Source organism: Equus quagga, unplaced genomic scaffold, assembly GCF_021613505.1.
Source record: "Equus quagga isolate Etosha38 unplaced genomic scaffold, UCLA_HA_Equagga_1.0 153_RagTag, whole genome shotgun sequence".
NCBI classification, from domain to species: domain Eukaryota; kingdom Metazoa; phylum Chordata; class Mammalia; order Perissodactyla; family Equidae; genus Equus; species Equus quagga.
The window spans coordinates 8060891-8084723 of record NW_025796915.1 but is presented as its reverse complement, the minus strand read 5'-3'; the positions used below and the strand labels follow the sequence as shown (position 1 = coordinate 8084723).

General features: G+C 39.0%; 1 protein-coding gene across 2 annotated transcripts in view; it reads left to right on the top strand.

Annotated features, from left to right (window-relative positions):
* The first annotated feature begins 3308 nt into the window (after positions 1-3308).
* The window catches only part of LOC124233080 (E3 SUMO-protein ligase PIAS1), a 112850-nt gene continuing 92325 nt past the window's right edge, over positions 3309-23833 (top strand). For both annotated transcript variants that reach the window (XM_046650178.1, XM_046650179.1), the window contains exon 1: positions 3309-3357. In XM_046650178.1, coding sequence (XP_046506134.1) covers positions 3334-3357 — 24 coding nt within the window. In that variant the 5' untranslated portion in view covers positions 3309-3333. The remainder of the gene's footprint in view (positions 3358-23833) is intronic.

The window sequence follows — 23833 nt, the reverse complement described above, 5'->3', positions numbered from 1 at the left end:
TGTGTGAAAATAAATCTTCATTTCTCTAAGACTAATGTCCAAGGATGCAATTGTTGAGTTGTACACTAAGTACATTTTTAGTTTTCAAAGACAATTTTCCAAAGTGGCTATACCATTCCTACCAATAATATATGTGTGATCCATATCTAAGAAAGCTACACCTAACCCAAGATCATAGAAATTTACTCTTTTCTTCTAAGAGTTTTATAGTTTTAACTCATATTTAGGTCTATGATTCATTTTGAGTTAATTTTTATGTGTTGGGTGAAGACCACAATAGTCTTAGGGTCCCACAAAAATGTTTTAAATCTTCAAAATCACAAGAAAAAAAGTATACTTGCTTGGATTACAGTACTCTTTATACCAAGGCAGTAGTAAAATATAATTTTTAATATTTTTTTATGGAAAAAGAGGTCTCTGAGGTTCCTTCTGACACCAAACATGTGGTGTCTTTCCATACCAATTCTCCAATACCAACTGGATATCTAACAAGTCAATTTTGATACTAACTCCAAGAGTAAGCTCAGACCCCAAAAGTTAAGGGCTCAATCCCACAAGACTACCTCTACTTCAGATGCCAGTCACTAGTCCTATGGGCCACTTGTGCTTCTGACTGACCAAATTTGAGGACTCCTACAATCCTCTCCTCAGGTACGATAATTCATTGGAATGACTCACAGAACTCAGGAAAACACTTTACTTATGTTTACCAATTTATTTTAAAGGAAACGACTCAGGAACAGTCAAATGGAAGAGATGGATAGGGCAAGACACGAGGGGAGGGGATGCAGAGCTTCCGTGCCCTCTCTGGGCACTCACCTCCCAGGACTTCCCTGTGTTCACTAACATCCCTCTAGTCTAGTTTGGTCTTTCTCGTGACCAGCCCCCATCCTGAAGCTATCTAGGAGCCCCACTCTGAGTTACCCCATTAGCATAGACTCAGGAGTGGTGGAAAGGGACTCATGAACAACAAAAGACAATCCTATCACTCAGGAAATTTCAAGGGTTTTAGGTGCTCTGTACCAAGAATCAGGGACAAAGTTGAATTATATTTTTTATTATACCACTGTCCCTAGAAGGCAAAAGTGCCTAGGGCCACAAAAGTCATAATGTGGTCCTGTCAGGTAAACAGCTTTCCCAGCAGTCTGTTTGTGAAATTATGGCAGCTTGGGATAGGGTGATGGCAGTGGAGATCCAGTGAAATGGACTGGCTTGGGATCTGTTTTAGAGGCAGAGTCAGCTGGACTGGCTGATGGATTGGCTGTGAGAGGTGAATGGAAGAGAGGAACCAAGAATGATTTCCAGATTTTTGGCTTGAACAACTGGGTAGATAATGGTGCCATCCACTGGGAACACTGGGAAAGGAGCAAGATTGGGGGTCAAATCAAGGTTCTCTTTGACATGATGAGTTTGAGATGACTATGAGTCACGAAGTAGAGATATTAAGTAGCCATTGGATTTGTGAACCTGGGTTTTGGTGGAGGTATCTGGGCTGGACGGAAATTTGAAAGTCATCAGTTTATAGACTTAAAGTCAGGAGTTGGATGAAATCACCTAGCGAGAGTAAAATAGAGAAGAGGGTAAGGACTGAGCTCTGGAACACTGCAACATTTAAGACTGAGCCAAAGAGGAGAAATCAGCAAAGGATTTTGAAAAGGAGGCCCAGTGAGAGGACAGGAAAATCAGGACAGTGAGATGTTGAGGGAAGTTCAGGGGAAAAAGTGTTTTAAGAGAAAGGAAGCTTGTCAACTGTTTGCAGTTCTGCTGAGAGTTTAGTTTAGATAAGAATAGAGAATTGGCAACTGGCTTGGAAACATGGAGATCAATAGTAATCTTGATAAGTGATCTTGATGAGGGAAGTCATACCATCAGAGTAGGCTGAGAAGTGAATGAAGTGAGGAAGGGAACAAGCACTGCAGACAGATCTTGAAAAACCTTTCTGAGAATTTTTGCAGTAAAGAGCAGAGAAATAGGGCAGTTCTGGAGGCGATTCTGAAGTCAAGGGAGGTTTGCTTTAGACGGGAGGAATTTCAGTATGTTTATATGCTGATAGGAGTAATCTAATAGAGAGGGGCAAAAGTAATGATGCTGGAAGGTGAGGTAATTATAGTAGTAAAATCATTAGGAATGTGGGAGGCAAAGGAATCCAGGTCACTGGTGGAGGAACCGGCTTTCATAGGCACAAAGACGCTTCATTCGTAGTATCGCAAATGCTGCTATGCCTATACCAGTAGTTTTGATGGTGAGAACATAAGAGTTCAAATTATCTTTTATCGTTTAATTTTTTCCATGAGATCTGAGGCAAAGTTGAGCAGCAAAATGTTGGGGTTGGAGAGGACATACAGGAGGCTTTTAGTAGAGAGGAGAAGGTCTCAAATAATTCTTTCATCACATCTACTTAAACGTGAATTTAGAGGAGACCGCCCTCCCAGGATGAAGGACATCTCCTCCCAGTCCCTTTTTCTCTCACTGGACCATTCACGCTTTTCTGGTACTCATCTCCGTTTGTAATTGTATCCTTACAGGTTCACTGGTCTGTTCCCCCATTAGGGAACCATGGGAGGGCAGGGACTTTGTTGTATTTAATTTCCCAATGTGTATATAGCCCTTAGAAACAGGGCCGGTACACAGTCACTAAATAATTACTTGAAACAAAGAAGTAAATGAATGAAAGCCTTCAGAATTTTGTCGTAGGCCACCCCTGTTAAGTACATGTTTGGGCAAGTCACTTTTGCTCTCTGAGCTTTATTTCTGAAAATACGCCACGGGAACAGGAGTCTCTTCCCTGCCTACCTCACCGCGTTGTCATGAGGAGGATCTGAGCTAAGAGACCTGGAAACACTTCGTCAGGTGATCCTTAAATGTAATGGAGTGTTATTTTTAGCCCACGTGTAGCCTCGCAGGTAGCAGGTGCCGAAAAGGACTTGCTGCTTGGGGGAAGGGGTATTATCGTTCCTGTGACTGCAGGCATCCAAGCTTTGCAGAAGCGTTCCGCAGGCCGCGGAGGGGCGGGGCTCAGGCCAGCAGCCCTCTCGCTCCGGCCGGTCCCTGGAGGCGCTGGCCGGGCGACGATGGGGGGCGGGGAGGCCTAGGGGGGAGTAACTGTCAAATCTCCCCGCTTGGCGCCATTATTTAAATAGTACGTGCCTGTCTCGCAGCTGTACGTGCCCGGGGCGGGGCTCCGAGCGCCCGGAATGGGGCGGAGGCCGGGGGCGGGCCGAGGAGGCGGAGGGGCGAGAGGGGACGGGCCGGGGCGGGGCCAGGCTGGCTAGAGGGGCGGGTCTAGCGGCGGCCCCCGGCGAGGTTCACTGCGCTTGCGCTGACAGACGCAAGATGGCGGACAGTGCGGAACTAAAGGTAAAGCGCAGCTCGAATTCACTTCTAATATTCGGCCGCGGAGACGGCGCCGCTGGCGCCGGGGGGGATGGGTCCGACCCTGGGGGGCCGCTCGGGCCTGACTCCATCCGGGCCTGGAGTTGTGGGGAGGAGCGGCGCGCCCGGCCCCAGCTGAGGGGGCCCGGCAGCGGCGGGCCGCGGGCCCCGGGTGCCTCGGGGGCGCTGACGGGTCGTCCCCGGCGTGTTATTGTTGTGGGCGCCTCTGGCGGGGGTGGCGGGGGAAGAGATCGCGAGTCGGGAGGTGGGGGCCGCGGCCGTCCCGGGGGCCCGGCTTCCTCACCTTCCAGGCAGCCTCCCCGCCCCCATGGGGAGCGGGGGCTGGGGCAGGGTGTTCGTGTCGGGGGGATTGGGAAAGCTCCCCGCCGCCGCTTCCTCTTCCTCCTCTGCGGTCCCGGGCTCCTGTCAGGCGCTCTGCTCAGACCCCCGGGAACTTGGCTCCGGCCGCCCCGCCCCTCCGCGGCTCGCTGCCGCCCCCGCCCCGGACTCGGCTCTCCCCGGCTGCCCGCTGTCAGGAGGCGCCTGGGGTGCCCCGCTTGTGCGCAGCGCGATCCCGGGGCGGTGGCGTGGGGATGTGGGGAGAAGCTCTGGGAAAGTTTAGTGAGCCTCGGGCCGGCGTTCGGGTTCGGCGGAGGGGTGGCGGGGGAGTCTGCCTGGGCGGGACGTTACTCTTTCTGATTCTGGGTAACCGGGGGGAGAAACCCCCTGGAAGGGTGTGTATTTGGAAGCCGTGGTGGGTGGTGGGCAGCAGCTACCTCTCCCCTCTTCTCCTTCTCTTCCTTTGGCTGTCGTGGAGGGTGAGAGGAGCCTTTGGGGGTCTCTGCACACACCATGATGGCGATGCTATAGCTGATGGAGGTGAATGGTTCGTGTTTATATCCCCCCGTTGCCTTTTGTTTGTAGGGACATCTTGCTGGCCATGTTGATTTGAACGAAATTCTCCCCTCATCCTACTTCAACCCCCAATAAATAGAACGTTCCTCCGTTCCTCTCAACTGTACCAATTACTCACGCCTCGCGAAATTGGATGAAAGGGTGCCCCCTTTTCCCCGCTTTTCCTCCCACCCCAATCTTCTTTACCTGATGATGGCTTCTTTACCGAAGCAGATATACCACTACACAAGCAGGGGAGAGGGGTGGAACCCTTATGATTGGATTGTGACAAATGGGGCTCCGCTTGAATAATTTTGGTTTAGTAGCAAGCAGTTTTTAACTAACGCGTATTATTTCGAGGCTGTGAACGCGATATTCCCTTCTCCGTGGCTTCCTGTGTGTGATCCAAGCAGCTGGTTATGTCTTGACCCAGAGAACTGACATCTCTGTCACAGTGGAGATTGGGATATGCAGGTGTAAATCTTTGGAGGAGGGTCCTCTTTTTATAATTAATAAAAATTGTTTAAATTTTTTTCTCCGTTATAAGGAAGCGACAACTTCTAGAATAACCAAATGTCAGGTTTGTTTCTGGAGAGTTTTTCTGTGGAAAGCATCGCTGAAAGATGGTTTTCCCCAGTAATTTTGCAGTGTTAACATTCCAAAATTCGCATATTAAGGCACTGGCTTTGAGTGTCGTTCTTTTAAAATTTATGGCTAATTACAAATTAATTAAAGGAAGAGCACATTTAGGATGGTTGCTTCTTTTTTTTCCAGTTTCAAACTATTGACTGAAATGAAAAAGCCTCAAGAGTTTTAGTATTCGGAGATAATTAACTCTTGAAGTAAAAAAGTGCACAACTTTAAGATAAATGTTTTCTATAGTTTTATTCTTAAAATGTAGTCACTATGTTGCTGTAAGCTTTGCCTTCTAATATTTATGTTGTTTGGTATCCTTTTGAATGATAGCTAATCAGTTCTGTTATACATGGACCACAGAGTACAGCTGAAAAGCTTGTGCTGGCTATGTTGTCACTCTTGATGCTGTCCAAAGAAACTGGTATGGAAAGCACATGCTGGGAGATTTCCTCCTTTGTTCTTTCTCATTTTAAGAAAGTGCCTTCAGGGGTAGATCAGGTCCCTGGTGTGAGTCTTGTTAGGTAAAGTTTCTCTTTACAAAAATGAGCCTGTATCAGATAAACGCTAAGCACTTGGGAGAAACATTATTTTTCTAAAATTGGTCTCCTTTTTTGCTCTCTTCCAAAATCTACTTGAGTTTTTCCAGAGGAGTTTTCTACTTTTACCTTCCTGTTGTACATTTTTTTCAAATTCTACTAACTGTTTTGACATGCTGGTTTGTCATTGTGTGCGCCCAATACTATGAGGAGCTGTGATAAATTGCTTAGCTGGTGTTAGCTGTGTTGAAGTTTTGTTAATACTTGATTGTGATTAGATTTGCTGTTCTGTTTTTTGGAGGGGGGAGATGATCTTAGGAAGGCCAACCTAAGTTATTTGAGAATGTATATATATAATTTTCTGTGCAGTAAGCTTTGGAAGATACTCCTTTTGGAAATTATGTTTTCTGATGGCTTTTTCTTTGTGGTTTTTGGAGGTAAGTAGCATTTATTCCTAATAATGTAGAAAAAGTCAGAATAAGAATTAAGGTAAACCCAGATTTTTCAAGATTTTAGGTGAAAATACAGTACTTGCAATGAGTTTCCAACTGTGAGGTTTTGAGTAAATAGTGACTTTTTGTTACCTTCATTCACAACCCACATTTCATTTTGCTGTGGATTGTATTCATAATTATTTTCCTCATGGCCCATTTTAGTAAGTCCTTTTAAATCTATGACAAATCTGCAAAGATCAGATGGGAAAAATGGATAGATCTGTATCCCCTGTAGGAATAGTGCAAGCTGCAACACTTAAAGATACTGCCAATAAAAATTAGATTGTGAGTCATACATATCAAAAAGAGTTCTCTGCACACATCTGTTTAGGAAAGGTTTAATTTTTCATTAAGGGAATACCCATAAATGACATTTGGAAGAATATAGAGGGCTAGCTTTTTGTTATCTTTAGGAATTTAAAAGCAGGAGGGCGTGATGGCCAGATGATCTTGGAAGTTAATAATCTGACAGCTTCATGTAGCTCCTCTTAAAGTACTTTTTAAAGCAAATGTTTTTTGCATTAAAACTCAAAGCAAGTTATATTGCCACTTTAACTCATAGGAGGAAGAGTGGGAAGGAAGTAGTTCTTCATTTTAGTGAAGTAAATAATGGATTTCCATGGGAAGAGAAACCATTTAAAAGTATAGTTTTAAAAGTATCTATAAGCATGTCAGTAAATTGTCCTATTCTGCCTCTTTTTTTTCAAGAAATAGCCACTTAATTTTGATCTTTGTGGTGTAGTTGTCTGCTTTTATTTCAGATAGAAGCAAGTAAATCTGACAATTTATTCATGAATTTGATTCGAATCTCCGTAACTTGGTTTTTTCAAGTGCCACATTTAGATGGCTTGTGTTTTAAGTCACCATTTTTATCAACAGTGTTTAAAACAATTTATAGAGTACTTCGTTTTTAAGCATTTCATATAATTGTTTTGAAATGCCGCCTTTTCCTCCGCCGTTTTCTCTTGGGTGCTTGTATTGTCTTTCTCTTCAAAGAGTCTCCTGTAATCCCAGTTGATTGCAGTAGTGCTTAGTGGTGAGTCCACAGCCGATTAACCTCGGGTTTCTCCTGGTGAACTCCGTCAATATGCTGCTCCCGGGTTCTTGCTGAGACTTTTGAGTTCAGTGTAATTTGTACCCTTTCTTGCTGGTAACTAGGGATCAGAAAATAAAATGGCTCATGGTTGTAGGGGAACTGGGAAGTAATATCTAAGTTTCTGAAAAACTCAGTGTTTATGATGAATGTAGCGTTTTAAAACAAACAAAACTGGTTCATTACTTCATAGAATTGATTGAAGTGTTTTCTGAAGTATTCTGCTCTGGCATTAAGCACTATTTTTTTTTTAATATTTGAATAATATCTTACTTATATGGTACTTTACAGTTCATAATGTATCACATTATCTTATTTGATCTTTCCAGCAGTTCTTTGAGGTAGAAAAGGCAGGTAATATCTTCCTTTTATCCATAAAGTGAGCCCAAAAAGGGCAAGTGACTTGTCCAAGGTCATGCAAATAAAAGTGGCAGGAACTTAACCCTAGGTCTTGTGCTTTCACACACTGCACTGTAGGCTGCTCTGAAGGCACCCTGTCAGTCCTGGAGCCCTCTAGAGTGCCCTGCTCACAAAGAAGTCTAGTTATGTTGTTGCTAATACTTTCCCTCTTGCTCTATGCCAGGGTATTTTTGGGCTTTTTGCAAGGAAGATTTTGGAGTTTGTTAGTTGGAATCATAGAAATTAATTCAGGCAGATGCCGTTTTACTTGGGAAAGTTTCAGAGAATACTGAAAAGTAAACAGAAAAATAAACAACACCTGTAATCCCAGCGCTTAGAAATCTCATGGTTAACATCTGGTTATCTATCCTTTTAGACTTTCTCTCTGTGAGCATCACAAAAAGAGATCATACTACTCTTTATATGTAATCTGCTATTTTCATGGCTGACTTTCCAGGTTAGTAAATATAAGTGATGATCATTTGAGGGTAATATTGTGTTTTATTCAGCTAGTCTCTTGTCGTTGAAGAATTAGATTATTTCCACTTTTTTGCTATTTTAAACAGTTTCTTGCCAAGCAGCCTGATACAAAAGTTTGCAAATATTTTATTCTAACTAAATATATTGGTGTGACAGAACTTTTTTTGTGCTTTAGGGAGCACTGCAAATGATATTTTGATTAGATGAAGTGTTGTGAGCGAAATAAGTAAATTCTTTATTTGTTCATTGTCTATACCTTTATGGTTTCATTTTCTATAAACCTGTGAGATAAGATTATTAAATTATGGCAGAGATAGATTTTGTAATAGGTAAGTAAACATTGCTTCTGAATCAGAACATTTGATAAAGTATGAAACAGATTATGGATTAGCATGTATAATTTATATCGAGTATGTCTGATTTTGGAAATTATAACACAGTAATCAAATATTGCAAGTTTGAGTTCCTGTTTTTTTTTTAAAGATTTTATTTTTTTCCTTTTTCTCCCCAAAGCCCAAAGCCCCCCCCGGTACATAGCTGTACATTCTTCGCTGTGGGTCCCTCCAGTTGTGGCATGTGGGACGCTGCCCCAGCGTGGCTCGACAAGCAGTGTCATGTCCGCGCCCAGGACTCGAACCAACGAAACACTGGGCCGTCTGCAGCGGAGCTCACGAACCCAACCACTCGGCCACGGGGCCAGCCCCTGAGTTCATCTGTTTTTAATTGGCGTTCAGGGGCCGGCCCCGTGGCCGAGTGGTTAAGTTCGAGTGCTCCCCTTTGGCGGTCCAGGGTTACACTGGTTCGGATCCTGGGCGCAGACATGGCACTGCTCATTATGCCGTGCTGAGGCTGTATCCCTCGTGCCACAACTAGAAGGACCCACAACTAAAATACGCAACCATATACTGGGGGGCTTTGGGGAGAAGAAGGAAAAATAAAAAATAAAATATTTTTAAAAAAAGCAGTGATGAACGTTAATATAAAGAAAGTGGATATGAGAATTTGCCTTACTCATATTTTTAATCTCAATGCGAAGTGTTGCCACAGTATTTATTAGATTGGTAGGTAACTTTTCTAGGAGGCTGATATAGAAAGGAGGTTACATAGGCAATGAAAACATTTTTCTATTTTAAGAAGGAAGCTTTATGGGTTAAAAATTAATAAATGCAAATGTGAATTAAGGATATTATTTGTGCAGCATCTGAAAAGTAGAAGGAATAGTTGCATTGTGGAAGGAATAGTTGATAGAATTAAGGCCGTGAAATTGATCATGCTCTAAATTTGATATGTTCAGTTTGGTCCTCACCTAAACATGCATTTATATAACAAATTTTATCATTAGGATTTTTTTTGAAATAGGGGATAGAGAAATTTTAAAGTATTTAGCTGTCCTTTACTATCAATTTCAGAAGTATCACTAATTGCCGTGCAATTTTCCTACTCTCACTACAAAACTACACTTTCTCTTCCATGTTAAAAATCATGGAACTCTTACTGCTTTTGATTCCCTCTCCTCTTCGTTTCAGTGGTGTCGCATGAAAAGATGACTCCCCAAACCCCTCTTCTCCTCAGAATTTTCTGGTAAACCTTCTTTCTTTGCATGAACTTCTAAAATTCATCAAAATGACCAAAACCACCTTTTTTTCTTTTCTGCTTCACCTTAGATCAAGCAAACAAAGCAAACATAAACCTTTTGAACATTAACTAGTAACTTTGAAATATCAATAACTCTCACAGGACTGTTGCAAATGTTCCTATTTTTTTAAAAGCTTCATCTCTTCCTTACTTTTCCTGCTATTCTTCTCTGCTTTCAATTTCCCCCCTTTGGTTGCCAGGTTCATTTTCCTAAAACATTCTTTTCATCCTGTTACTCCAATGGCTTTCCATCAAAAACAGGATAAAGTCTTAGCACTCAGTTTGGTATTCAAGATTTTCTATAGTCTGACCCCAGTCTACTTTGTGTATGTTCTGTCTCCTCCACTATATGTATAGCAAAAGCCCTTAACTAAAGCCAGTGCTTTTAGTTTGCTTCTTTGTATTTACTAGTGTTCTGCTTTGTACACCACTCCATTCTCCCCCATCCCTACCCTGTGGACACAGTAGGTGCGTAAGATATACTTGTCAAATGAACAAATTATGTTCAGGATTTGTTTGTCTTAGTGAGAGGCAGATGCACATGTCTATATAACAGTCTAAATTGTAAATGTTCTGAGATAAGTTCATATCTTCACACTTTTTTTCATGGCTGCTTCTTAGATAAACTTGAATAACATTAAATCCAGAATAATTCATGAAGGACTGTTTTAGGTTTACCTTTTGCATTTTTTTAAGTTGTATAGGTAATAAATGAATACATTTCTCATTGTAATGATATAGCGGTAAGAGTAAAATTTTAAAGGCCTTTATCATCTTCACCCTCTTCCACTAGGCAGCCACTTTGGTATCTGTTCTTTGTTTGGTGGGGAGAGCATAACAGCTTTATTGAGATATAATTCACATTCCATTCATTTAAAGTGCATAATGAAATGGTTTTTAATTATTCACAAAGTTGCACAACCATTACCACAACTAATTTTAGAATTTTTCTTACCCCAAAAAGAAATCCTGCACCCTTCAGCTTTCACCCCCTTTGCCCATAGCTCGCCTCACCCTCAAGCAACCGTTAATCTATTTGCTGTCTCTGTAGATTTGCCTACTTTGGACATTTCATATAAATGGAATCATATAATATGTAGCCTTGTGTGTCTGACCTATTCATTTTTATTTTTGTGGGTATTATGTATGTCTGTATAATATTTGTGATTTATTGTATGTATATGTTTAGATTCAGAACACACTGGGTACATAGAAGGAACTCAATAAATATTTATTAAATGAATGTACATGTACATAAATATATTTTCTAAAAAACATAAATGGGATCATACTATACATAGTATTCTTTGACTTGCTTTTTTCACTTACTATATATTGAAGATGTTTCCATGACGTGTCCCAAAATGAGATGGTCTCATTCTAACAGTGCACATATCTCATATGTATGTTTGTAGAGGTTTACCTCTTGAATTTATCAATGTATATATCTAAAAGTTCTTAACAACTTGTTCTGATGATTTTATACTGTTGTTTTTTTTAAAAAAAAAATCGTCACATTTAGTGTAACCACTATAGTATTAATATTGGAGTTTCACTTGAAAATAGGAATGAAAACGGTAACAGGTAAGGGTTGTTTGGCTTGAGGAAAAATGGAATGTCGGCTCTTTGTAGGGTTCTAGCGGTGCACAGCCAAAGCAATTCATTTTGTATTTGGGTTTCTGAATGTGAGCAAGACTGTTTTTAGCTTCATGGCATGGTGCTTAAAATAGAATTTAACATGCTATCTTGTGCTTTATGGTGAATTTTGAGACTTTTTTCTTGCAGTCGTGTAGGTCTAATCTTAAAAAAAGATCTGAAAGACTTAAGGATAAATATTTTTCTCATATGTTAAAATCATCATTCTGGTCTAGGGGCTTCTGTAAGTTACCCAAGAAAGGGAATATAGAGGCACCTGGCTCAGAGCCTATCCTTTGATAGGTACTTGGTAATTATTTGTCATTTATTCAAGAAGTGTCTGTCACATTCTGTCCTTCATTATATGTTTTGAGTTTCGACTCTGTGTGAGGTACCAGGCTGTCAGTGGTTTGAGTATATCATCATGTGTGTGTGTGTATTTATTTAAATACTCTTGTTATAATGGAATACTTACTAAAATATTATCTTTTTCTTAATCATACAGGTAATGTATCAGCTATTACAGTGGTTCTCAAAGTCTGTTTTCCAGACCTCTGGTGGTTCTCCAGACTCTTTCTGGGGTGGGGTTGGGGGGGCATCCTCCAGGTCAAAACTGTTTTCCTAATAATAGTAAGGCATTATTTGCTGTATTGACATTTGCAAAATCAGTGGTGGGTAAAATTGCTGGTGTCCTATTATGAATTAAGGCAGTGGTACTAAACTGTACTAGCTTAGACCATCATTATGCCCTTTGAATTAAAAAATAAATGTCAGTTACATGTGATGTCCTTGATGAAGCAATAAACATTATTTATTTTATTATGTCTCGATGTCTGAGTACATTTTAAAATATATTTTTTATGATGAAATGGAAAGTACCTCTAAAGCACTTTTACGGAATACCAAATCGGATGGTTAACTCAAGGGAAAGAACTTGTGCAGTTTGAGTTGCGTGCTGGACTAGCTGCTTTTTTAATAGAATACTGTTTTTATTTGAAAGAGTGGCTGACGAAGTATGGTTATAAAGACTTGGGTGGTCGGCAGACATTTTCTCAAAACTAAACCAGGTGAGGCTGTCGCTGCAAGGAAAACCACTGACAATATTTGTTGCTAATGATAAAATTCAATCTTTCAAGTAAAAATAGAATTTTGGAACATGTGCATTTGCCACTGTGAGCTTGACAGCTTCCCAGTATTTGGCTTTTTTTAATAAGATTAGTGGTAGTATTAACCAGATTCCGTATTGCAACAGCCTTTAAGAAATTGCCACATGTTGAGTTTTGGTGAAGGATCAAAGCATATCTACAGTTATCTGAAAAGGCTGTTGAACTACTCCATCTTTGTCCAACTACATATCTGTGTGAGGCTGAATTTTCTTCATACACTTCAATCAAAACAACCTAATGCAGCAGAGAGTGCAAAAGCAAATATGAGAATCAGGCTGTCTATATAAGCCAGATGTTAAAGACATTTGCAAAAATGTAAAACAATAACAGTCTTCTCACTAATATTTTTTTGTTTTGGAATATAGTTTTTAAAATTTAATACATGATTTTATGTTAACAAGTAATGGTTTATTATTTTTAAATGATAGTGTACCTTTCAAGAATTTCTCAGTTTTAATTTTTTTTTATTGAGTTAATGATAGGTTGCAATCTTGTGTGATTTCAGTTGTACATTAATGTTTGTCATTCGTGTTGTAGGTGCACCATTTCACCCTTTGGGCCCAGCCCCCACCCCACCTTTCCCCCGGTAGCCACTAATCTGTTCTCTTTGTCCACATTTTTAAATTCCTCATATGAGTGGAGTCATACAGAGATTATCCTTCTCTAACTGGCTTATTTCACTTAACATAATTCCCTCAAAGTCCATCCATGTTGTTGCAAATGGGATGATTTTGTTCTGTTTTGCAGCTGAGTAGTATTCCATTGTATATATATACCACAACTTCTTTATCCATTCATCTGTTGATGGGCACTTAGGTTGCTTTCGTGTCTCGGCTATTGTATATAATGCTGCAATGAACATTGGGGTGCATAGGACTTTTGGAATTGCTGACTTCAAGCTCTTAGGATAGATACCCAGTAGTGGAATGGCTGGATTGTATGGTAGTTCTATTTTTAATTTTTTGAGGAATCTCCATACTGTTTTCCATAGTGGCTGCACTAGTTTGCATTCCCACCAGCAGTGTGTGAGGGTTCCATTCTCTCCACAACCTCTCCAACATTTGTTACTATTAGATTTAGATATTTTTGTCATTCTAATGGGTGTAAGGTGATAGCTTAGTGTAGTTTTGATTTGCATTTCCCTGATGATCAGCGATGATGAGCATCTTTTCATGTGCCTGTTGGCCATCCGTATATCTTCTTTGGCGAAATGTCTGTTCATGTCTCCAGCCCATTTTTTGATCGGGTTGTTTGATTTTTTGTTGTTGAGTTGTGAGAGTTCTTTATATATTATGGATATTAAGCCTTTGTCAGATATATGACTTGCAAGTATTTTTTCCCAGTTAGTGGGTTGTTTTTTTGTTTCAATCCTGTTTTCATTTGCCTTGAAGAAGCTCTTTAGTCTGATGAAGTCCCATTTGTTTATTCTTTCTTTTGTTTCCCTTCTCTGAGAAGGCATGGTGTCCGAAAAGGTCCTTTTACTGCTGATGTCAAAGAGTGTACTGCCTACGTTTTCTTCTAGAAGGCTTATGGTTTCAGGTCTCAACCTTTAGGTCTTTGATCCATTTTGAGTTTATTTTGGTGAATGGTGAAAAAGAATGGTCAATTTTCATTCTTTTACATATGGCTTTCCAGTTTTCCCAGCACCATTTGTTGAGAAGACTTTCTTTTCTCCATTGTATGCCCTCAGCTCCTTTGTGGAAGATAAGCTGTCCATAGATGTGCGTCAGTTTTAATTTCTAATACAATAAATATGGATAGATTTAATCAACAAAGTTTTTTTGGGTCCTCCCTTTTCAAGACTATAGAGGAGTACAGAGAACAAAAACTTTTGAGAACCTGAACACTCGTTTTGTATAAGATTCACAATACAGGAGTCTGTAGTTTAAAATGTGAATATCCCCTTCACCCTCTCACTCATGGCATTTTTTATAATTTAAAAGAAAAAATAGTTTGCTTATAGTTAATACTTATCCTCTTACAAGGCAGATTTGCTAAGCAGAAGTTGATTTATAGTATCCTGCATCTCCTTAGTGAAAATGCTAAGCACATTGAATGAATGTGTCCAAGTACAGTACTTTAAATCAGTAGTAGTGTGGGAATTGTATAATTTTTTGTTTTCTGAAGCTTATGTCTCAACCCTTGATTGCCTTTTTTTTCTCTAGTAGGGGATGGAATAGCTTGGATAAATGAAAAATCCGTACAGATGTCCCCTAACCTAATTTTAGCCCATAATTTCCTCTTCAGTAGATCTTATTAGCTTTTACCAAATACCTGAAGTGATTGATTTGCATTCAACCTATTTTGTTTTCTTCCTTTCACTCTTGTGAGATTAAAGTGGGACCTAGAGATTATAAGATCTAAATGCTTTTCAGTTTCTCTTCTTTCTTTAGAGTTGTATTTGAAAAACTTCAGCCTCTGTGTTTTTTAAGTATCTTTCCCCAGGTTGTCAAAGTAGGACTGTGTATTAATTGTGTATGGTATTATATAGGGAAAAGAACATGTATTTTAGGATTGCCATTGGTTTTCACTCCTGAATTTGGATAGTAATCCCAGGAATAGTTCAGACTAATGGGAAGGATGAACAGTTAAAATTAATAACCCTTAATTCTAGACCGTTTTTAAAAAGTTCTTGATATATGTGGCAACTGTTTTAAAAAGTTTTTCCAAGTGGCAACCCAGCTATGCTCAATGGAAGGGATATTAGATAAGGCTTGTTTGTAATTAGCAGTATTTGCATATAAACATAATGTGCTGTAACTACTGAATAGTTTGTTTTGTTGAGTAGGTTAAACTTTGCTACTTAGAGGTTGGTCGATAATTATTTACAACACATTTTCTTGTAGGTAAACATTTCATACTGTGCTGAGTTGTTCGTTTTTTGGAGTCTGCTGATCCTAACAGGTGATTCTGTTGAATGTGGAGGGTGATACTGAGCATTGTGTTTTGCAAACAGATTTTGGTTTTATTTGTAGCTTTAGTAAAAGTGGCCCATTTTTTGTTGTTCAAACATCTGTCATCCTAACCGCATAATCCATTTGAAGTAATGGGGTCTGAAGGTGACGTGTGTTTGTGTGTGTAGAGAGGGGTGGTGTGATGAGAATGTTGTGAATGCTATTGGAATTCAAAGGTTTTGTCATCCTCCATTGAAGATAATTCTACAAATAAAGTTAATCAAGGAAAAAGGTGATACTGATGTAGTGCAGATAGTTAAGTTCTTATTAATTAGCTATGGGTTTATGGTATTTGAAGAAGTAAATAATACCTTATGAATACAAAAATAACTTTTTCATTTGATTTAAAAATTACTTGATCCTTTAGAATTTTGCCTTTTAGAGTCTTGGCTCGTTAAAAACATGGTATTGAAGAAAACTTGTTTTACTTCCTATATAGGTAGGCCTTTTCATGCACTTGTCTATTCAGTAAATATTTGAGTATATACTCTGTGCCTGGTACTGTGCTAGTCATGAGTATACAAAGATAATTAAAACGTAATTCCTGACAGAAGGGAATTCAGTCTGGTGGAGAGATGGGCACGTACTATCTTCTTAATTATCTTCTTTAGATCAATAATAGAGGCATGCGTGATTGATCTGTACTTTTTTACTTAACTTTGAATCCTTACATTCCTGAATTATTATATTTAAGAAAATTAACTGTTTCTCCTCAGCTTTCACATATGAATGCTTCAAGTTGATTTAAAAAAAAAACAACCTAGTTACCGTAACTTATTCTTTTGAAAAATCTATATAAAGTCTTGTTCTGGGATTCCTGTGTCTCTCCCAGCCAGCTACCTGCCCCCTGCCCACCCTCCTTCCTCCCCATGGTTTTAAAAAAGAATCATTTTCTGGTTAGTTATTTTGCCAAGCTAAATTAAAGTAACCAAATTCTATTAGGAGCAAAAGGAGTTTAAATAAAGTTAACATTGAACTTTAGTAATAATCTTAGTGTTAAATCTTTGACAGATCTTAGCTTTTCAGAGAATTTTCTCTAACGGCTAGTTTAGCTCTTGAATAAAACTCCAGACAGTTGGAGGTGTGGAATATATTTTGAACAGTTAAGTTAAACATTTTCTCTTCTAAACACTTACCTTTGTAACATAAACTAAAGATGATTTGCACATGGTACAGAGTACAGAGTGACATTTCAATTCTTGAACCCTTACATGGCACCTGTCTGGAGATTTTAGGATCTTTGTTCCTGGTGTGCTCAAACTTGATGAGGAAATGCCCTGGTGTGGCTATTTTTCAGTTACTGTCCTAAGGTATTTGGTGGCCCAGTCTGGAAACACATGTCCTTTATTTCTAGGAAATTTTCTTGTATTAATTCTTTAGTAATTGTCTCCTTTTCATTTTCTCTATTTTCTCTTGTCAGAGGACTGGACTTCTGCCTTTACTTTTTTTTTTTTCTTTTAATTAGTCGATTATTGTCTTTTGCTCTTTGTGCTTGTGAATTAATTTTTCCTTTTTTCTTCTTTTGTCTTCCTGTAAACTGTCATTTTCTTTCCTTTGAGGGAGGGAATATGGTAGATGTTTGTGTATGGTCAGTTCATATTTAACTGGTGGACATTGTAAACTTTCTGTGAAGCTCATAATACAAACTATTAGTATATGGTAACCATTCTTAAATAGTGTGCCAATGTTGAATTAAGATTTATATTGAGTAATAATAGAAATTGTGCTCTTGTCTGAGAGAAAGCTAGGTTGCTTTAAAAAAATAAATGTATATACAAATTAATATGTATAACTTTGTAGAAGAATGTATAACCCATTTGTAGAAGACTAGGAAAACAAACATCAAACTTAATAGAGTATGGCGAAACGTTGAGGCCTTCTTTTGTGTACCCTCATTCTGTCTCCTCCCCACTTCCTCCCAGGTAATTTGTATTAATAGGTTACTTTTAAAATCAAAACTGGTAGTGAAGTATTAGTTTTGTATATTATTTACTTGTAAGGTTTTTAAGCCCTTGCTTCTAATTAAACTAGTTATATCATAGTCTTACAAATTTTCAAATTTGGTAGCATTCTTTGAAGAGGAGGATTCCAGAGGTGGAGAGACAAGTTTTGGAGACCTCACTTTGAAAATATGTATAACTGGCAAAAATACATGCCCATAAAATCTAGCAATTATGCCTAATGATGTTTAGGGAGGAAGAAGAGACTTAAGTTAATTGCCACAGTGACCCACACTTGGTTAAGTCTTGAAAAGTGCTTAGTTTACATGTCTCCGTGCTGTAATCCATGAAGAAGATAAATCAGTTATGAGAAAAGTTTGGCTTTTTGGTGGAAGCATAAACCATTAAAGTCCGTTATACTTTATATATTTTTGTTCATTATTTTGTTTAATACATTTAAAAAAGTTTTATGTGAAATAAACCCTTTAATGGGCTGTAGATATTTTGTGCTAAATCTTGAAAACAAATAAACACTCTCCCCTCCCCCTTCCTGTTGCCTGTTTCAAGTTTAGCCTTTCATATTGCAGTTTCTTTTTTTTTTTTTTTTTTGAGGAAGATTAGCCCTGAGCTAACTACTGCCAGACCTCCTCTTTTTTGCTGAGGAAGCCTGACCCTGAGCTAACATCTTTGCCCATCTTCCTCTACTTTATATGTGGGACACCTACTACAGCATGGCTTTTTGCCAAGCAGTGCCCTGTCCGCACCCGGGATCCGAACTGGTGAACCCCGGGCTGCCGAGAAGCGGAACGTGCGCACTTAACCGCTGCGCCACTGGGCCGGCCCCTCATGTTGCAGTTTCTTAAAGCAAGATTCTTATTCATTCTGTCAGTAAAAACGAGTGCTGATTTGTGTGTGTCAGATGTTGTGTTAGATACTGAATAGTCAGATGGGAATGAAATAGATCAAGTCTTTGCCCTTGTGAAACTTGCATTCTAGTGTTCCGGTAAGTACATGAAAAATAGTTTGGTCCTCTTCCATCTTTCTGTATCTGAAGATTTATAAAGAGCACATGTTTTTATAATTAGCAAAACATGCTGTTTTTTAATTTTGGAAGTTTTTGAGTATCAAATAACAATGTTGAATGCATTGTTAAGGAAAGTTGAGGGTTATTTGTTTTGTGTCTGCTTCTTAAAGGTAGTTTTTGGAGGAAGGAGATGTGGAAGGAGCAAGGAAGAGATATGAAGTAATTATTGTGGGAAGTTTGATTGCTGGCTTACTGGAAAATTTAGTAGGATGCCTGTGCCCATTGAGGTTGACGATTATGGATGTATAGTAACATCTGTTTGCCTGCGTGAATGCATTCTTCTGTCTGCCTGAGATGGAAAGTTGGAACCAGTTGAGTGTGCCAGGCATAGAGGGGGAAGGGAATTTTGCAAAGGAATATTTAGTGATGTACCATGGAATCTTACTAAAGTGGACCTGAAGGGGTCTGATGGATAGAGAGGGATAGCATCAGTGAATTGGAGATTTTTGTGAAGTTGAATTGTTGGAATGGAGATACTTAAGCAAGTCAGAATAGGAAGTGGTAGTTGGAGAACGGAGTGTTTGGATTAGTGATTTTGGAGGTGGTACAGGTTCTGATGGAGAGTTCTAAGGTGTAGCCACGGGAGTGAGTGGCTGAGGGTGGAGAGTAATGATGAAGAGTTAAGAAATACAGCCTGGGGTTTTGGGTTGGAGCCTGGATAATTGAGGCAGGTGCTGAAACCTTCGGTGAATGACAGGGATGTTCCAAAACGGCACCGTCCAGTACTATAGCCACTAGTCATATGTGGCTATTGAGCATTTGAAAGCTGGCTAGTCTGAATTGAGATGTGGTATAAGTGTAAAATATACACTGGATTTCGAAGGCATAGTGTGAAGAAAAGAATGGAAAATATCTCATTAATAGTTGTTTTATATTGATTACACGTTGGAATGACACTATTTTGGATATCTTGGATTAAGCAATATGTATTATTAATTTTATGTTTCTTTTTACTTTTTTAAATGTGCTAGTAGAAAATTTAAAATTACATGTTTGGCTTGCATTTGCAGTTTACCTTATATTTCTTTTGAGCAGTGATTTTCTAGAAATATTATCACCAAAAGTACTGTGAGGATTAGGAGGGAAGACATCTGTAGGGATGTATTGAACCCAGTAGAAGAATCTTTTGGGAGAGCAAATGGAATTTTCTTAGATTTATTTTTGTTGAGTTCTCTGGTGCTTTCTCTTCTGCTGTTTTTCATGCTTAGAATTCCCTTCTGTCCAGCCCCTCCGCTCCCACCTCCGTTCCCTTTGCCCCACAGCTAGCCTCAAGAAGTTTGTCTCATTCTTGTGGGGGAAAGAAATGTCTAGAACAACTATAGTTACCATGTAACCATGTAAATAGTTAACAGTATATTCATAAGAGGAAGAAGTCACTTCTGGCTAAGCTTATTTCTAACTGGGCCTTAAAAGAGAAAACTTCTGATAGTTGGTGATTACAGGGAGGTTATTTCAAGCAGAGGGAGCAGCATGAACAAAGGTAATGAGGAGAGGAAACGTTAAGGTATGTTTATGGAACACCCAGTAGATCTGTGTGTGGAGATATATATAAGAGAGCAATGCAAATTCTGGGAAATTGGAGACAGATTGTTATCAGAACTTTTCACATTGAAATTATGAGCATCTGAAGCTCTACTAAGTTCTATAAAGGAAAAGGACAGAATTCTATAAGCACATGTAACAAGGAGACCTGACCTAGTTTCGGTGTTCAAGAAAGGCTTCTCTATTTCTGAACCATCTGAACTGCAAACTTCCTCCATATCCAGGTCCTGCCAAGTCTTTCTGAATGATATGCCTTCTTTCCTTCCCATCTACTCATTATTTCAGACTCTCATAGTTTCATATTGGTATTAATCAACGACCTCTAAATTAGGTCTCATATCTTAATTTCCCTTTTCAATTTATTTACTCTTCAGTCAGATTGACTTTTTGATTATATGTCAATCTCTTCCCGGCTGCTACATTTCCTGCAATTTGAAAGCTTATATACCTTCCCATTCTTTATAGGATTAGGAACAAAATTCTTTAACTTAGCTGTCCAAACTAATTTATTATTTGGGTACCAGTAACATGCTGAGTAGGCACTGAGCAGAATTATATAATGTCTTTATTTGTGGGAGGTAATATGTATAATTGCTAATAGGTTTGCACTACCAATATGGTTCATAATGATTAAGACAAATGCCAGACCATCGCTACTTTTATTCATTGGCAATGAACAAGACACAGTCTGTATAGACAGAGCTTATAGTTTGGTAGAGACTCGACAAGTAAACAGGGCCTCTCTACATATAGCATAAGGGCTGTATTGGGTTAAACTGGGGAGCACATAAGAGGGTAAATTTATTAATGTTGTGGGTGGCCTGAGGAAAGTTTCCCCAAAGGTGATGACATCTATGAGACCTGAATGAATTGGGGTTAGCTAGAAAAAGGTTTGGATGGTAGAGGGAGAAGAGTTACTTGCTGAAAGAACAGCATGTATATAAAAGTCCTGGAGGTTGGAGAGCTGGTTAAGGGAATTAATAGCGGTGGCTGAGACTTGATCATGAAGTATATCTTAGGCCATGCTAAGAAGCTTGGCCTTTATCCTGAGTGGAGTTGCTAACCATTGAAAGGTTTAAGCAGGAGAGTGACATGCTTAGACTTATATTTTAGAAAGAGAATGACTTGGAGGGGGTAATGTTGGAGATAGAACAATTGAGTCTCTTGCAGACATCTAGGAAGAGATCATAGTAGTCTGTATTAAAGTGTTAAGAGGGACTTAGACATTTTAAGGGGTAGGATTGACATGGTAAATAGACTTGAGTGAAGGAAAAGGTGGCATTGAAGTTTCTGGATGGACATCTGGTTAGGAGGATGGAAGATTTGAGAGAAATTTGATATGTTAGGTTTGGACATGTTGAGTTGAGTACTTCTGGGACATAGAGGTGTTTGCCAGAAGTGGATTTATAATTCAGGAGACAAAGGCTAGACTGGAAATAAAGATTTGGGAATTATTAACTTAGAGATGGCGTTTTGAAGTCATGAGTTGGATGAGGTCACCCAGGAAGACTGGGCTGAGTGAAAATAGAGTCAAGAATTCTGAGAAGTCAAGAACTCTCACAATTAAGGCCTGGAATAATTTTTTTAAAATATCTTTTATAAAACTTTAAATATCTTCTGTGGACTGCTATAATGTTTTTAAAAGTTTTCCTTTCCTTAAAGTTAGATATGATGGACTCTTGTAAAAATTATGCAATTACAGATATCTTTCACCCTCTAAATCTGTTTGGTTCAGGTGTTCAGTTAGTGAGAATTCAGTGGTCCAGAGTATTTTGAAAATATACGTAAGATTTCTAGCAGAGAATTCCTTCGGAAGTTTGAGAAAAGGGTTTGAGATTCAGCATCATCTACATACGTTTTAACTGCATGCAGTAACATGGCTGTGTTAATTTGACATTTGGTAAAGGTAGTTCATATGTCTTATAATGTGTGCTCAGTTTTAGAGTATTAATTCTAGGGTGACCATATAATTTATCGTCCAAACGGGGACATGTTTAAGAGTGGAGGGGATTTTTAACAATTTTGCTAAAGCAACAGACATAAAATGAAACTCCTGGAAAGCTTGAAGATCTTGTAATTTTTCCAAGAATTCTTCCTTTGTGAAGTGCTAAGAAATGAGATGATAATAGATTAAACAATAATAATAATAAAGAAGGGTTTTGTGGCCAAGTAAATTTGCAAAATAGATGCACAGTTAACATATTTCTTTCTGCTGGACTTATTTGGAGCATCAGTATGTTAATATGATTTGAGAAGGAGGGCATGGTGGGGAATTATAGTATCTTGAATTTCCTGAACATGTTTTGTTGCAGAACCCTATTTCTCTGAATGTCTATTAACACTATGAAAAGATACTTAATTTTGGAAAATGCTGATTTAGAATAGCCTATTGTTTAGATTAGAGCTCTTTAATGTGAAGTCCAGTCAGATTGCTTATTAGTTATAAATTTTATTTTGGGATTTTGATTGGTGATGTCCACACAGCTAACTGTATTAAAATAAGTAAATTTTTGGCCGACCCCTGGCCTAGTGGTTAAGTTCAGTGCACTCCACGTCAGCAGCCCAGGTTTGGTTCCAGGCATGGTTCCCTACACCACTGGTCAGCGACCATGCTGTGGCAGCAGCCCACATACAAACTTGAGGAAGTTTGGCACAGATGTTAGCTCAGGGTGAATCTTCCTCAGCAGAAAAAGAGTACAATTTTGAGGTTTAATAAAATAGACCCTCGGGGCTGGCCCTGTGGCCAAGTGGTTAAGTTTGTGTGCTCCACTTCAGTGGCCCAGGGTTTCACTAGTTCAGATCCTGGCCACCGACATGGCACTGCTCATCAAGCCATGCTGAGGTGGCATCCTACATAGCACAACCGGAGGGACCTACAACTAGAATATACACCTATGTACTGAGGGGCTTTGGGGAGAAAGAAGAAGAAAAAAAAGATTGGTGGCAGATGTTAGCTCAGGTGCCAATCTTAAAAAAAAAAAAAATAGAGCCTCAATTACATTTTCCTGAAAAATACTGCAGTTTTGTTGTTAGGAGAACTTTGAGGATTGAATACCAGTTTATTGAACAGATTTTTAAAAAGCCTTTTCCATGTTATTTCTTCCAAACTAAGTAATATGCCTGCATTTGTTTCTTCCTTTTTATCATTTTAGACTTAGGATGCACTGATAGGCATTGTTTCTCCTCTGTCACAGAATCTGTGATTTTGCTCCTCAAATGGAAATTATGCCTTCTAGACTTAGGAAATAAAGAATTGAACTTCTACTTTTAAGAATGTTGGTTGCTTTGAGCATTTGGAGAAATGCTCTGGAATTTGATTATTTATATGTTTAGGGAATGGCGTTAAGACTGAGTTTCTGCTTACTTTTCTTTAGATTGATTATCATAAAGCTCATACTTGATTTCATTTTCTAATGGCAACAAAAGCTAAAATACTTTCTTAGCATAACCATAGTACATTTATTTTTCTTTTCTTGGCTAGTTTATAAATTGTCCTTTAGATATAACAGTTAAACATTTTTCCCCTATTTTTGTACTTTAAAAAAATTTACTCCTTCCTTGTCAGTAGGTTTAGCATTGCTTGTTTTTTTTAAAGATTTTTTTTTCCTTTTTCTCCCCAAAGCCCCCCAGTACGTAGTTGTATATTCTTCGTTGTGGGTCCTTCTAGTTGTGGCATGTGGGACGCTGCCTCAGCGTGGTTTGATGAGCAGAGCCATGTCTGTGCTCAGGATTCGAACCAACGAAACACTGGGCCACTTGCAGCAGAGCGCGCAAACTTAACCACTTGGCCACGGGGCCAGCCCCAGCATTGCTTGTTTTTTGTTGTTAAAATTCTGGATATGTTAAACTGGATGCTGTTAGGGTGTTTAGCATCAGAGGTTTGTGAGTAGCTTATCTTCCCTCTCCTCTACATATTTCAGGAAGAGTGTGTAGTGTTTTCATGGTCGTCATCTTGAGATGTATTTTTGTGTTC